Here is a 17302-nt window from a genome sequence, read left to right on the forward strand (position 1 = left end):
CAGGCACTTCATTTCTTAATGTAATTACTGGATCTCAGAACAACGTAAAATAGGAGGAATATATACTATGAGACAACTTAAGGAGAGTATCTCCTAGTTGCCAGGCACTCTGCTGGCTATTTCACGGGTATGAATGAATTAATGCACAGAATAACTCTCTGATAGAGCTAGTTACAAACTGGAGTAAAGGAAGAGCAAGAAAAGAAACAAAAGACTAAGAATTGTATCCATGTGTGTTTATTGTGACATATAATAAAAAAAAAAAAAGAGAAAGAAACCATGGATTTGCAAAGTCTGCAACCCATTGGAAGCAGGGAAAAAAGAAGAGAAAGAAGGAAAGAAGGGAGAACAAGAAAGAGTTAGAGAGAGATTTTTCAGGCACCTTCCTTGAGCCAGCAGTGACCAGTTCATGATGGCTGAGGATGGCCCATGGATACATTCTGGACTTGAATATTTACACTTACGGTACCTGGATTGAAGTCGTTCAACCATTCCAGGTCTGCAGTATGAACTGACTTTTTGCCAAACAAATGAAGTGTCGAACACATTTGCAAGTACATCATTTTAATATATGTACTTAGAGGTTAGAAGGACAATTCATTCACTGTTTGGCTTTGCACAATTTTTACTAAAATAATTGCAGAGACATCCAAGTAAAGTGTCTTTCTGTAATTTCAAAACAGCACTTAGCTGGTTCAAAGTAAAATAGTAGTGAGGATTAGGGTGGATTTTAAAGGGAGCAGTTTGCATTTATAAGCACTTCTGATAGCTTCTCCGTTGGAAATATATGCATACTATTTAAGAACGATCAATTAGCTAAAATCTATGACAGGTTTGCTTTTTTGGTATTGTGGTTGGATAGAAAGATAGATATAGCAAGATCTCTGACTTCAAGAATGGCCTCTAGGGGAGATGATTGAAAGGTGAAGTTAATAATGCAAAATAGACCAAGAAAAGTTATATAATAGAAGACAAAACTTTGTCATAATATGACAAAGAAAATTTCTGTAATGGGACACAAATTAGTACAGGGCTTCTGGTGGCGCCTTTTCTTTCTATTTGCTTTAGGCAAATATCCCAAGCTCTACCCTTCAATTTCTTCATGAATTAAGAAACAATAGCAGAATCAATGGCCTCTAAGATCCATTCAAAGCCAGGAGATACGTAAAAATGTCTCAACAAAAGAGAGATATGTGTGACAATCTATTAGGGAAAAGAGGGCTACTGATTTTGTCTTAAATTATATTGCATACCACAGCCACGGTTTTCATTAATTATATGTTTATCTGTGGTACTTTGAGGAGAACAGGGACTGAAAGAAATAAGAAGTGGGTTTTTAAATACCTCCAAGTCGCTCCCTGATTTTGCTACCATATCTAGACATATTCGGGAGTTGATGGTATTGTTTTAAGAAGAGTTGTCATATGTAATCTGATTTTAACTTATTTTGTGGAATTTGGGAATATAACTAGGAACTAGGTGGAGATTCAGGAAGTTTTTATTTGATCATTTAAAGAACTTCAAAAAATGTAATATATCTAGTTCAGGCAGTTTCTCTCATTGATAGGTTTAGAGAAGACGCTAGAGCTGTCATAAGAATTGACATAACAGAGGAAAGACTGAGATACAGGTCTGTTCCAACTCTGGGATTCTGTGCGTCCGTGAAGATAGAAGAGAGGGCTTAATTCTGAACAGTGTGAAGGGTGAATTTGGAGAGGGCAGTAGAAAGGCATTTAAGGTGGAGGAACCCTTGGGAGTAACAGCACATGAATTTCCCATACAACGGTGCTTAAACATCACTCTGTATGCAAAAGGTTCATCAAATACACGGCATTTGAAAGTGACAGGTTGATAGTAATGCTTCTACATGGTAACCCTTGGAGCAAGGTGAAAAATGAGTGTGAGCAGCTGTCATCACTCATGAGAACATGACAGTGAGTCTCACTAGGTTCAGAGATGTCGAAAGGACTGTGACCAATAGTAAGTGAAATTTTATCCAAAACTTAATTTGTTTTACATAAGTTATAGTTCGATGTGCTTTCTTGGGTAGGGATGGTTTCTATGATAGCTTTCATGTAAGAAACTGGATACAAACCACAGTTAACTTCGGCAGTAGCTCACAGTAATCTACTAATAACAACATGATAGTAGTGATCTTAAACTTCTAATGTTTGTTATATATAATTTTTACAGTTATATTTCTAAAAAGTTTATGTATGGACATATTTTAATAGGTAAGGATAAAAAACATGAACACTGCATCTCTTGAACATTAGTAATAATCACTGACCTTACTGATCATTCAGAAAAAATAATGATAAATTGGAAACAACTGACGACCAAAGGAAACTGAAGGAGGATGCTACCCATATTCGAGTTACATCTGACAGCTGCATTTGATGTATTTTTAAGTTTAATAATAAAATGACTTTTATGTACGGTAGCATTTTAACAGTGTCAGCTTTCTTGTCTAATAAGGATAAGTTCAGGTGATCTGGAAATACAGCCCAAACTCTTAAAAAATATTTTTCATGTTTTTCACATTAGTCATTTTTTTCTCTTGTAAAATCATACAGCATTGAGATCTCAGAACATCTGATTTGAATCCACAAATGCTTATAAAATGTGGGTAGGCACACGAGAGTGTGCTGAAACGTATGGGAAGGACTTTCTTCATAAGACCCACTGGATGAAATGTTGAGAGACGTAAGATTAGAGGCAGTAAGAACAGTTTGAAATCTGCCACAGTTGTCCCTGACAGTGTAAGACATTTCATTCCAATAAAAATGATGATATAGCAGAGGCTAACAAGATTGATGCTCTCCTGAGTCTTGGTCACATTAGATGAGTCATTCCTCACTATGTAATCTAGGTAATACGTACCCATTCCACAGATGAGAACATTGAGGGTAAATGATCAGACATAGTAAGCAGTGAGTTTTTTCTTCACAAAAAAAAAATAGATTAGATAGATTGAATCAGAATAATAGCAATAGAGAAATAATGGGGTAAAGAGTCAAATATTCAAGTTAATGTCAGTGAATCAAAAGACTGACAGGTGACATGAGATAGCCAGCAAACTTAGCAAACTAGATGACATGGGTTTGATTCTAATGTTGTATAAAATTAGATTTTGTTTTATAACCCTATGACTCTATAAAAACATTTTAAATTCATTTTGTGAAGTCAAACTTTTTAGCTTCCTGCTGTGTTTTATAACTGCAACTCAAAGCAAAAGCTACAGCATCCTTTACAATTATGAGGCAAAGAAGTCTTATCTCTGTGTAAGTTTAGCAACAAAAACTTGGTGCCTGATGTATCTTCACTAGTACATATGAAACCATGAACAAAATAACTGTTTTTTCATTGCCCCAAACTCTCTTCTGTACAGCAGAAATAGTTACAATGGAAGAGAAATAGCCTGACTATCCCAACGGGGCAGAAAGTTGAAAAGTTCAAATTAGTAAAGAACTTGGACAGTCTGTTGATCCATGATTACAACAAATTTTTTTCAAGTGAAGAGAGAATAAATATTGGGACTACTTTATGTGACTTTGCAGAAAAGAAATCTATTTTTAAAAGCATTGGATCTATTAAAGGATAACTGGCATGTTTAGACTTTCATTATTTCATCACTCTCTTCCCTGTGTTTTCTATGACATTTTTACAAATGATTTTATATTTCATATAAATTATGCTAAGCACAAAGTAACCCGATGGCTGAAATAGTCATTTTTTTTTCCACTGCATTTATCCAAAAATGTTTACAGGGTACTACCTTAATAGGATTTCTCATATGCATCTTAAGGAGAGTTTTAATTTTCAAACAGTAAAAGAAGTAATTGTGAAGCCATGGAATCACGTACTTTATCTTCTTCTTAATTATTTCTATTTTTCTACGAAAAGGTAATTCATTTTCTTATAAACATGCAAAAAATTTAAACAGAAAATAAGGAGATGTTTTCCTAGTTTTTAAGAGGACTCTGAGAAAACCCCTAGGTTTAGCGTCAGGTGTTCTGGCATCAGTGAGCCTTTTTTTTTTAAGTCAAATAATCTCTTTGTGTCTCTGGATCCCAGACTATAAAATAATAATGGTCTTACCTATGTCAGCTTGTTGTCATGAGCAGTAAACTACAACATGTTTTGAAATTATTTAGTGGATAGTAAGCATCATACAAACAAAAGGTACTGCTATGGTTTCTTTTATCTCCTCTTCAAATGAATGATTTTCATAGAGAGATGCCAGGGGCGCTGGGAGAGTAGGTGATGAAAGGAACAAGATGAAATGGATGAATATTTTACCCAAGTTGGAAAAGTGGTATTTTCCTGTTGCAGAAGACGACATGGCAGAAGGGGAGACCAGGGGTGACTGACTGCCGGTGTCCTGCAGCCCTCCAGTGGAATGCGAGCGTAACCACTCTTTGCCCTCTTCTTGGTTGGCCTGCCGAGATGACGGGGTGTATCTGCAAAACAGCACAGCTAAGACGCTTAAGCACATCTGCAAGGGCAAGGTAGTATCAGGACAAGAACACAATAGAGAGGAGCTGACTATTCAGACTGAACAACATTCTCAGACAGATTGAATCTAATTATAATTGCTTAGTTCTTCCAGATGATTTGACACCATCTGTTTGAATCTCACAGGGAAAAAAAAATAAAGGATTTTGAAAAGAAAATTATGCTTCTGTGAGATATGTAGTTGAAAATCATGAGCAATGAGCAGACAGCCAGGTTAATTGAGAGGAGCTCAAAAGCACACTGTTCAGAAGGATGAGAAGAGGGTGAAGACATAGGCTCAATATGGTGGACAGGAGTAGGCTGGAAGCCAAGGCAACGGGAGTGATGGCCACAGCAAGACAGAGGAAATAGAATACAAACTGACAGATCTTTTTTAAAAGAAAGGGAAAACATTTACTTGGTTAAAATGACACTTGACACCATGTCTGGATTTAAAAAAAAAAAATGGAGAGAAAAATGGGCTTACTTTATTAAAAAATAAATTTCTGGAACAAAATTGTAAAATGGAATAATTGCAAGCTCTTTGCTATTGCTAAGGAACTGGAGAGAAGAAGGATAACAGACAAAGACCTATTTGGCCAGCATTCAATTTCACCAGAGTAAGTAAATTCTTGGTACTAAAGAGCAGTCAACTTATTGTGTTCATATGGTGTTAAATCTCTGTTAGTAGTTCATTCTGTATTTTCTAATCAGATAAAAGTATACAATAAAGGATGGCCACGCGTTCAATTTGCATTTCCTTTTTTATGATGAACTGAATAGTTATTTTGAGATTATGATGTGATATTAGACTAATTTGTGTCTAAATTGATCTGATAAGATACCAGCACTCCAGAAAAATAGAAAACAAAACTTTTGAGTTTTTACCAAAAGGATTCTTTAAAAATTCATACCTCAGTTACCATATGTGTCCTCTGATGATGAAAACAGATTTTCTTTGATTCAAATTAGAGCATCCTTCAACGTTTCAACATTCACTGGCCATATATGTGGACTATGTGGGTTGAGGTTTTATAAGCATATGCCTCCAATGTGTAAACGTTAGAAAAATCCACTTTATTTTAATTTTCAGAAGTGAGTTCTAAATTCTATGAAAAGTTGCTGCCCCCAGAATAATGGCTTTTACATTAGATTTAATTTCTTGACTTTTGGCCTCAATGAAAATCTCTACCTGAGGGCTATCTCACCAACTCCTCAGGCCAGAGAAAACATTAGGATTGAAAGCGATTTCATCCTCGATGTCAGGTGCTTCTTTGCAAACAAAGAAAGAAAGAAGTAAAGAGACAGCACACAAAATTTACGTAACAACAGAGAAAGGCAGCAGTGGTGCTGAGAGAAATATATACCTTAGTCCCTTTTTGGGTAGTGTATTTCTGTCAAGCTGCATGCTGTTAAAACAAAGAAAATCCCTAAGGACATAATGTAAACAGAACTTCCAAATTACACATCCAACATAAATGGTTCTCTGAATTACACAAAAAAAGGTTCTTTTGGTAACACATATTTAACGCTCAACTCATTGGAAAAGGCCAACCAAAAGAGACCAGATGTCCATTGTTGTCATACATTCAATGATTATGTAGTGACAGGACTATCAGAAGATAGATTGAATTATATGTTAACATAATTCTCCTCGAGATTCCATACACCCAGTGCTTTGGCAGTTTTTCCTTCCCCATGCCAATCACTAGACCTCTGCTGCGACTGCATGTGCAGGAGAATCACAGGGGTGGAGATGAGGAAGATCTTCTCTGCCTAAGTTAGTGACAAGTTCCAATGGACAGAGAAGGTGTAAAAAATGTTAATACTTATTTTTTGTATTTAAATGATCTTTAATAAAAATAAAGGCAGACGTATTGCCATTTACCTATAAGAGAATAAAGATAATACATATCTGCTTGAAGTATAAGCTTGCTTCTGGTATCATTTATTTAAATATTCTCATGAAATTAAACTACGTCATCTTTTAGAAATTATAAATTAGATGTTTAAAAGGCTGTAAGTTTTCAGTCTCTATTTTAAAGAAGTTTCCATTGGTCCTAGAAAGGGATGAAAGAATGTGTCTGGAGAAAATGAGAAATGGCCTCTAAAAATAGAGGAAGAGGGTGGCAATAACTAAGTGGAACAAGTCTAGGGAGTTCTGTCATAATCTCTGGGTCACCAAAGAGCACAATTAATTTGCATTTGCAGAATGATAGCTCTCTTCCATTAGAACCTCAAACAATCAAAATTAAAAACACAGGATATGCATAATGGGGATGACATAACATGAATGCAGACATATTGACTTGAAATGTAATCACTCAAAAATCAAAGCTAAAATGTTTTCTTCTATGTGTGCTCTGTTCTTTAGCACTTCAACAGAAAGCATCCAAAAGCACCCTACAACTTTTATGTATCAGAAATGTCCAAATAAGGTATATTGTATACAGGCCAGTTCTGGTATATATCTTGATTACAGAAGTGTTTTTAGTGGTGTGGATAAACCAGCAAACAGAAAGGAATCATACTGAATAAATACGAGAACTTTAAATATCAACTACATTATGCTGAAGCATTAATAAAGTCATAGGCAACTTTAAAGATGGTATTGTTCCCGTGTGAAAAATTTTTAAAATTTAACCTTACAGAGGACATTGAAAATAGGCATTGTTTTGGCCGTGCTATTAATTGGATAAACATTATATGTTCGTATGAGGCAGAGAATTTAATCAAATAAAAATCAGGAAAAAACTGTTTACCAATATAAGTTAAAACTTTAAGTAGAAATATGTGTTTGAATCTGCATATTAATAATTTTATAATACAGATACTTTTCTCAAACCCTAAAAGGTCAAAAATGTACATGCCTGCAGGAGTCAAAAAGCAGTGGGAATGCGTGGAGAAGGAATTTTAACCAACAGTCTGAAGACGCTGTTTGCCTAAAGCCAGGAGATGCTGTGCAGGACTGTAAAGGTGGGGCAGCCAGATCTGATATTTAAAAACAAGCCAGAAATTTGTAAAGTTGGCTACAACTATAAATTACTTTTAAATTTAAAACTGAAAAACAAAAAAATTACTTTTAAGGTTCGATTTGGTCACAAAGAACAAAACAAACAAAATAAATGAGAACTAGTGATAGCCAACGCCACCAATAATCTAGAGTAGTTAGAGAGAATATCGTTAAAGAATTCATTTGTTTGTTTATTTACGATATTTTAATGGGGGGAAATTTAAACCAAAATTAAAATTTTTATGAAAAACTGTTGATTTACTAGTACTAGAACCTTGAATACCAATAAAGTATTCTGAAATTGTAGATAAACAGGTAAGTCATGAATCTGCCTACATCTCTATTGCATCTTTCTAATTATTTTGTCTTAAATATTTACTCTTTAGCACAGATTCCCTCAAGTATGGCTCTCTAGTCTCTGCAGTGTTCCCAATATTCTGCGGACTTAATTATAGTAAAGCTAGGATCTTTGATACAATCTATTTTTCTCTTCAACAGATCATAAAGTTCTCGGGGGTACTTTGAAGGATTAGAATAAATTGCTTTGGCTTGCAATTTTGTTCCCAGGAAAGGAAAAAGTGCAGCATCTTATATTAAAAATTATTTCAATCCAGTAATTGATTGGAAGAAACTAGTTACTGTTCTGTCTTATATAATATACCTCTGGAGGTAATTTGCTTTTCACAGTTTAATATTCATCAATATGTTTTACTAAGAATCAAGTTTAAAGCATTCATTTATTCAAGATTAGTTTATTTAAAGTTTATTTTAGAAAAATTCTTGATCTGGCTACTTACAATACTAGAATCCAACCATTTGTAAAACTGGTCTATTTCAAAGATTGAAAATAAAAATTAAAAAAAAATTGCCTAAAGAGAATAGGTAACTGTATACTTTCCAGTGTGTTTCTGTAGTGAAAATATATACTGATTTTTGCTAAAATATAGATCAAAGTAAACTATTAACATTGCATTTATATTATAGCTATAAAACTCATTAGTCTTACCATCCAGTTTTATTTGAGGGTTACTTGCTTACAAATAGTTACTTGACCATTTTTCTCTGTTTTTAATGTATGAATGTCAAAGAAATAGGTTGATGGCTAAATGGTCAACTTGCTGCAGTTACATTTATGATTAAAAAATCATTAGCATTTTGGAAGGTGATTCTGGTTAACAGATCATAACCTATTTGCAGCATGCTTAGTCTGAGGTGACATGCCAATATCAGTCATAGGCCGAACAAAAGTTTGGGAAAGGTATCAGGCACTTTCAGTGACCAATGGTGCTTTTACAAATAACACAATAAAGATACATAGCCAAGACCATTTCTGAAAGCTTTAGGTGTGGCAGGAAACAAAAACAATTAAGTTCATCAGGGAAAAAGGGGCAGTTTTAAGACATGCTCCTAGTGGAAAGAGTACCAAAATATCTGAGAAATAGTTTTGGGGGGAAGAGTATCTGGAGCCATCTTTGATGCTTTCTGATAAGTCTGCTAGGTAAGGAATGCCTCACTATGTTCTTCACTTTAAGTTTAAAAGAAAATAGTAATTCATTAAATTAATGGGAAACATCTCAGAAAGTGGTGTCTCTTCAAAGGGCCTATTAAAGAGTCACTGGTGTAATTTTCTCTAAGATTGCATATCTGACAACGGATCTGTTTGCTAGTTCAACTAGGATTCCCAGTGACCCATTTGCTATTTTTCCACAGAAATGCTAATATAGCAAATTTAACATTTCACTCAGAGCACCATTTTAACTTGGACTTGAAAATGCTGAAATTATCTGGAGGAGATATGCTGTCCTGGAGCTGAGGCCAAATCACTGATACGTCTCGAGAAAACATTCAATACATAAATACATGCTTTGAATTGTATTCAAATTGCCTATTGAGTGTGTATATATGTACATTCACATTAAGAAACTAATTATCCCATTTTCTTATCCTTAAAGGTTACTTCCTTCTGCAATCTCGGGAGGAAGCCCATACAAAGGGCCCAGTCGCATCCATCCTACGTCCCTTTGCAAGTGGCACTCCCACTGAAATCGAGGGAACGTCACAGGGGAGGGGGGGAGGCGCCGTGCAGGGAGGAGGGGGTGAGGGCTTCACGGACGCCTCCGGGAAAGCTCACCTTTCTGAGAGAGTAGATCTCACACTACCCGTTCTCACGAGCAGGCTCTGCACCTCGTGGGTGCCTGTGGTCAGTCCAGACAGGGAGCCATGGTGGCTGAGGGGGAGGTCAATGGACTCCGAGCTCGTGTGGAGGCTAGTCATGGACTGGTAGCTCGGAGTGTCCTTGCTGCCAGCAGAGGAACTGCTCAGGTTGGCAGCCCACACGAGACCACCCGAGGCGAAAGAGTGAACCGACGCGGGGCTGGAAGCCAACGAGTGACTTAAGCTTATGACATCTGTAGTTAGGTCTGAGGGCTTATTGAAGAGAGGGCTACTGCTGCCACTGAGCCCGCCAGCGCTGCCCAGGCTGCCCGTGCCGGACGACGGCGACTCCAGACTGCCTTGCCGCGCTAATGTGGTACTAGGACTGGGCATTACTGGGGAGGATTTCACACCCTCCGTGCTAGGTGCGGAGGCAGATTTGCCACCTGCCTTGGCCCCAAACAACCTAAAAGAAAAACAAATAACAACTTCAGTTGTTCCGAGACACTAACAGCCACATTTCATATTTCGGGTTACAGTACACAGAGCCAGGTGCGCTTCAGTGGACCCAGCACCGAGCGCTTCCTGTCTCTGTGTTAATGAACTTGAGAAACTTGAACTTCTTTATCCAGTGCCCCAAATCTCTCCTGTCACCATAAGGGTAAGTCAGCCGGTACTGGGCTGTACCCCTCGATGGTGGGAGGACACAGGCCAAACAAAAGGAAACAGAGCTCAAAAGTGGAAATCCCTGGTTTGCACAATTAAGTGTTCATGAGACTTTTTTTGCAAAGATGAAATCGTTTGACCACATTTGTTGTTACCTATTTAGAGAACCATTATAATGAAACAACTTCTACGCATTCGGTATATGACACTGAAATGATTTTTCTTTCTTTCTTTCTTTCTTTTTTCATTTTAACAGTTTTTCCAAAATCTCAAAGGAATGCTTAAGGCAAGGTTTTGGAGGTTATGTTGTGTAGCTGGTGGCCTGAGTGGTTGTCAGAGACTAGTTGGTTAGAAACAACATTGGATGTTGTTGGCAACATGTTGGTTTGTCTATTTTCCCCAAGAAAGACCAAAGGGTTTTATGTCAGTTGCCAGTGCTAGTCAAATACATATTTGCTTTTCCTTTTTTTTTTTTTGGGTAGAGGAGGTAATTTGGTTTATTTAGTTATTTTTTTTAATGGAGGTACTGAGAATTGAAGCCAGGACCTCGTGCATGCTAACCATGCACTCTACCACTGAGTGTACCCTCCCCGCCTCAAATATATACCTTTAAGAGTGATTTGAAACACAGTTGGTGCTAAGTTAGATGTTGGAGTTTAGTTCAGAAAACATTTTAGTTTTGCAAATGAAGCAGATGATATAATTAAATTTATGTAAATGTGGAAATAAAGTGATATGAAGTAATGGCATAATGATTACTAATTAAGCTGCAATGAAATCTGTATTTCCTATAGCAAAATATTTTATGACGAATATGAGAAATTGTTTCATAGGTAATGGGCCACTGGAGGGCACTATTGGCTTTTACTTAAGCAACAGAAACAGTTATTCTCACAACAAAGATTATTCTTTCCAGTGAGAATCAACATTTCAAAAAGTCAGTTCTTCAGCATTAATATTTCTACTGAGGAATCTAAAAACTCTAGGTTTTTCAAACAATCATGTACTGAGATTGCTTGAAATGTAAAAGTAAATGTCAAGACCCTCTATTTCCCAGGTATCAAGGCTCTTGATTTAGTCAGCATAATAAAAGCAAACATTAAAAATATTTAACATGTAACAGACTATAAATTATACTCTATCATTTCATAGATGGGGAAACAGACCTAGAGAGATTTAACTATTTGTCCCAAGTTTTAACAGTATGTATTTTCCTGCCACTTAAAACACACCAGTATTTAAAAACAGGGCTATCTCATGGCAGAATTCTGCACGTTCAATAACAAAGACAGTTTCTGTGCAGAAACCAAGCCTTGCTTGGTTTCTCAGAGTCATAGCAAAGAAACATGACGAAGAATTAGAAAACCTAGCCCATTCCTTAGTTATAATCTTGTACCAAACATCCAAATGTTTTCAAGTTCTGTCAGTCATACCATGCCGTGATTTTCATTAACATGTCAAGACACGATACTGTATAAATCTGTCCACTGTGACCTGGTACTGTGCAAGGGATACAATTTCATCCACCGTCGTGATCATCAGCTCATTAAGAGCCAGCAACATAATAAATACTAGAATGAATACCAACAGCCATGAAGACTTATTTGGTTTGATTTGATTTTTAACTGTGGAAAGATGAAAATCTATGGAAATTTTACAAGCTACTGCTTTATTTTATCACTTCCCCTAGGTACTGCCATCTGCTTTCAAGTCTCTCATGAATGTTGTTTCTGGTGCTAATACTGCAATGATAGCAAGACTGCAAAGTCTGAGCATTTCTCACCATGAGCCGTATTTTTTCACTAAGCTATTGATATCATCAGCTTCTTAAAACTCGTACTCAGAAACTAAGTAAGATTCTAAGATATATGTATCATAGTGTGTATGTGTGTGTGTGTGTGTGTGTGTGTGTATATATATATATATATATATATATATATGACATATATTTAGGATATATACTTATCTTTTATAGGATAGTATATAGGATACATCTATACCCTGAGGTACAGCATTTTGTATTTTCCCAGCATCATCTGACGCATTCTTACCTTCGAAATGTCGGAGAGGCAATGTCAGGATACTTGGATCCTGGCTGCCGGAGCCCTTGGGTCCCACAGGCACTAGCAGATGTGGGGCTGGATTTGGGGGAACCTGACAGAGAAACACTCTCTGAATCTGAGACTGCTACTTTTTCCTTCTCCTTGTCCGTCTGGTTGACAGTGACAGGACTGGAACGCCCCGACCCAATCTTGGTGGGTTCTCTGAGTTTTGAGGTGGTGGCCCCGGCTGACTTGCTGCTGACGTTGGAATCAATGCTGCTGGTGCTGGATCTGTGGCCACCTCTGCCCGGGATGCCGCTGGGGCTGGATTTCGAAGGGCGGGGCAAGCTGCGGTACTGGAGGGAAGTCTTGGAGCTAACATGCAGCACCACATCATCCTGATTCTGGGAGCCATCCAAACTGGTTTTCCTCCCCGCACCGGCCTTCCCACCGATGGCGGCAGATTTGGGGATTTTACCCAGCGTTGCGGAACCGCTCGTTATGGCGGCTCCACTGCTTGTGACCATCGGAGATGACCCCACCCCGCTTGGTTTCTTAAACCCGAAAGAGCCAGTGGCCGTTGATCGTCCAATGCCCGAGGGCGGCTTTTTCCCCTCATCCCCACTGCTTTTTCCTGCATCCGAAGGAGACCTCTGTAGAGACGATCCTTTCAGGGGAGTTTTCCCTTTCTCAGAAGCTTTGGCATCATCGGTTTTTCCTAATTAAGGAGAAATACACAAATTCATATAACACTCTCTTTTTTCATCAAGTCTAATTCAGACATGATGTTTAAAAAGTTGTGGTAGATATGTACAATGGAATACTACTCAGCCATAAAAAGAATAAAATAATGCCATTTGCATCAACATGGATGGACCTGGAGATTCTCATACTAAATGAAGAGAAGGACTAATACTGTATGATATCACTTCTATGTGGAATCTAAAAACAATGGCACAAATGAACTTATTTACAAAACAGAAACAGACTCACAGACAGAAAACAAACTTATGGTTACCAGAGAAGGAAAGGGGGTGGGAAGGGATAAATTAGAAGTTCAGGATTTGCAGATATTAACTACTATATACAAAATAGATAAACAACAAGGTCCTACTGTATAGCATAGAGAACTATATTCAATATCTTGTAATGGCCTATAATGAAAAAGAATATGAAAAGGAATGTATATATGTATAACTGAATCACTATGCTGTACTCTAGAAATTAATATATTGTAAACCGACTATACTTCAATAAAAAAAAAAAAGAAAGTGAAAAAAAATGATGTTTCATATCTCCAGCATTCCAACCCTGGAATGTGACTGCTCTTGCTTCTCAGAGTTGGAAGTGAAATGCAGGTGCATAGTTAAAATAAGTATTCCAAACTTTCATAAGAAAGTCAGAATGAAAGCAATTTTATTATTATTATTTTTTGAATAAGTAGGCTTACTGGACTTCCATGTCACCAGAAATGACTCTGGCAAAATAAAGACCCTCACCAAATTAGGATGGTGCTCTGTGGAGAATGCCTGGAATGCTAAGTTTATGTGGACTTCCATGATAAAGCATGTGAAATTTAGACAGAAAATATTAAACAGTATGAAGAATCTGATTTAATTAAGAAAAGCTACTATAAAGACAACAAAGATTGAATGGAAGCAATAAATGAAAACAATCTGGCATAACAGCTGCCAGAGACAAGCCTACCAGGGGTCTTGAGTGCACTGGTCCCAGCTTTCTGCCTAGATGGCGTTCCTCCTTGGGCGGACATGCCCCTCCTCCAGGAACCTGTCTGTGAAACAGACAGGGAGGTTTTCTGCCCCGCCTTCTCGGGGTCTTCAGGAAGTCCGGCAGAAACGCTCTTCCACTTGCCACCCCCATCCCCCTGGCTATCAAAGTCCTCCTCGGTTTTTTTCAGTTCCTCTGTACTATCCCAGGGCTCCTCTGCTGCAGATCGTTTTTCTGAATCGGTCTTCAGCTACGAAGAAAAAAAGGTGACAGAAAAACTTTGTGTAGAAAAATCTATCAAGCACTGGAGTGTACTTTCAGATGACTGGTTAAAAAAAAAAAAGAGGAACAGTGATTTATATTTCAAAAGAATTCCAGAGACTCCTCTATTTTTATCTCTGTCTTCATTTAAGTTTCATTAATTTTAGCTGTATAATTCTCACTTGCACATATTAGAGAAATGTCAGGAGAAATGTGTGCAGAAAACCCCAATTAAGCACTCCAGAGAGGGAGGCATTTTTTATGTCAAATCTAACAAGGAGAAGTAAGACAAGATAAAACTTAATTATGTAATATCCATTCTCGATTCATCATTCTCAAGAGGTCCAGCAAGGCATCTCAGAGATCAATATAAAATTAATCAAGTAAAGTCCAAAATTAGACTATTAAAATCAGTTTTAGATTCCTAAACAAATATATCAATATTATAAACAAACATATGGCAACAGAAGACACTCTGGATTAGATTGTAATCAACTGAAAAATTGTATAAATAAGCTGCTTCATTTTATGCAGAGGTTGTGCTATATGTCAATGCAATGTACCATAATTTTTGGAAAAATCTGGCAGAAGCACTGGAAAGAGGAAGAAGGTGATTCTCACCTGAGTGTTCTTCCGGGAAGGGACTGTGATGTTGGAGTAAGAGCTGACTGAGGAAGTGGTGTTCAAGTCATCAGTGCTGATGTTATCCAGGGTGTCACTGAGACCACTGCTCACCGAACTGCTGTCATCCCAGCTAAAGACAAGACACACAGCAGCGATGAACTAAACACAGGATGCACAATGCAAGTCACCCATATTTCCACTTAACACGTACCAGGCACTGGGGAGAGAATTCTTGTTTTTTTCTTCTTTCATTGAAGTATAATCCAAAAATGGGCAGAAGACCTAAACAAGCATGTCTCCAATGAAGACATACAGATGGCCAAAGGCACATGAAAAAAATGCTCAGTGTTGCTAATTATCAGAGAAGCCAAATCAAAACTACAATGAGGTATCACCTCACACCAGTCAGAATGGTCATCATTCAAAAGTCCATGAATGATAAATGCTGGAGAGGCTGTGGAGAAAAGGGAACCCTCCTACGCAGCTGGCAGGAATGTAGTTAGGTGCAGACATTATGCAGAATTCTTGTTTTTTTCACTCTTTTGATGAAAAGTATTCACTGTTCCTATTTGGAAAATCATACTATTAAGAGCTGAGCGCAAATCTGAGAATAACCTTATTGAAAGTTTGCAAAGAATCAGTGTCTAGAGGAGATCCAGGGGGATGTTTATAGAATGAATAAAAATATCACTACAAATACTGCCTGGCATCAGGAAAGAATAACATAACCCATAACATTTTTTTTTCTCCTGAGAAAGCAACCAGGAGTCACAGAGCATGTAAGAATTCACCCTTTGCACTAAAAATTAAAACAAAACAAAAACAAAAACAAAATGGTGCTTTAGTTAGGAAACAGAAAGCCATTCTTCATTCTTTTCTCCTACCTTAGTAACTGCTTCCAATTATTCACCGAATCTTGAAGATTGAGGCTCATTCTATCATATCACCCCTCCTGCCACCCACCCCACAATTTCTGGCCTGGACAACATGTAATATCCTCTTACTGGCCTTGCTGCCTGCAGTCTTTCTCAATACAACTGCATCTGCTAAACGTGAGTCGATGATCAAAAATTCACATCTGGCCACGCCACTCTTTTGAAGACTACTCTTCAAAGACTGCTCTTTACCAAAGTAGTGGATTCCAAAATGGAATGCACCTGCCCTGTGAGGTACACAAAGCAATCCACTGGGGGCATAAGAAAACTATGTAAATTTTTGAATATATCTGTTCTTAACCTAAAGGAGAACTAATAAAACAGGTTATATGAATATTCACGCGCAGGCTAACACGGGTACCCCCACCTAGTCCGTGTGTGAGGTAACTCAGAAGTATTAGAATGAGAATGGGTGCTCCACAGAGGGAAGGGGGGACCACCAGTCTCTTACTTACTGGCTGGTTCTCAGTCTCTTGTGGTGTATTGCTGCCTTGCCTGCACTGCATTAACTGAATTCATGCACACCGGATATAGATATTAGATACAGACAACAATGAAGTCTCATAAAATAGACAAGTGGATTAAGAAAACCTCCTGCAAGTAATCCACACTCCGACGAGACGACCCGTGATGGAAGCACAAGCTGAGCACAGAGGATGGTGGACTGACAATTTTCTGACTCCGATACATGTCCTCCATGAGTCACATCGTAAATTAAAAATAATAGTGAGGTGCTGAGATCAGAGAGCAAACCAAGTAGAGAAGTAATTATCAAGAAGAAAATCTGAAATTTGAATTTATAGAAAATGTTGTTAATGATGATCCCTCCCTGGGTGTGTATCTTGCTTGAGCTATTAGCTACTGAGAGCATAAAGCATGATTACCAAACACATTTATAAATTATATTATCAATAGTGATTACATTTTAAGGAGAGCAAAAGGATATTTTGTACCACTGCACCAAATATCTGTCATTTGTGATTGTTCCAATCTTTTGAACACTTCCCTACATCTGATTTTAATAATTTTCCACATTATGAGTCTTACCTTTCCAAGATAGACTGCAAAAAACTCACATTTCCAGACTCCCTTATAGACAGATACGGCATATAACACAGGGCCTATCGTATGCACCCAGAGAATCACAAATGAGAAAAACAACCCTCAGGCAAACACAGTAGCAGAGTCATTCAATTTCTTGTCAGCACTGGCAGACAGATATCTGGTCTCTAGTTCCAAGGGTCACAGAACCCAGTAGAGGAGGCAGTGACACCCTGGAGCCGTGACTGGCTAAGAGCCTTCAAAGAGCCTGGTTCTCCAATCACCCCAGGTATTCAGAGAGCCTTCTTATATAATTGCATTCCTTAAATGAGATGAAGTAG

The 17302-nt window shown here is 37.6% G+C and overlaps 1 protein-coding gene across 2 annotated transcripts in view; it reads right to left on the minus strand.

Moving 5' to 3' along the window:
* Window positions 1-17302, minus strand: part of NAV3 (neuron navigator 3) — a 309585-nt gene that overhangs the window by 68710 nt on the left and 223573 nt on the right. For both annotated transcript variants that reach the window (XM_072973357.1, XM_072973356.1), the window contains exons 13-18: window positions 14983-15115; window positions 14080-14350; window positions 12382-13090; window positions 9642-10130; window positions 5865-5906; window positions 4303-4463 (exon numbers count right to left, since the gene is read on the minus strand). In XM_072973357.1, the coding sequence (XP_072829458.1) occupies window positions 4303-4463; window positions 5865-5906; window positions 9642-10130; window positions 12382-13090; window positions 14080-14350; window positions 14983-15115 (1805 nt within the window). The remainder of the gene's footprint in view (window positions 1-4302; window positions 4464-5864; window positions 5907-9641; window positions 10131-12381; window positions 13091-14079; window positions 14351-14982; window positions 15116-17302) is intronic.

Source organism: Vicugna pacos, chromosome 12, assembly GCF_048564905.1.
Source record: "Vicugna pacos chromosome 12, VicPac4, whole genome shotgun sequence".
NCBI classification, from domain to species: domain Eukaryota; kingdom Metazoa; phylum Chordata; class Mammalia; order Artiodactyla; family Camelidae; genus Vicugna; species Vicugna pacos.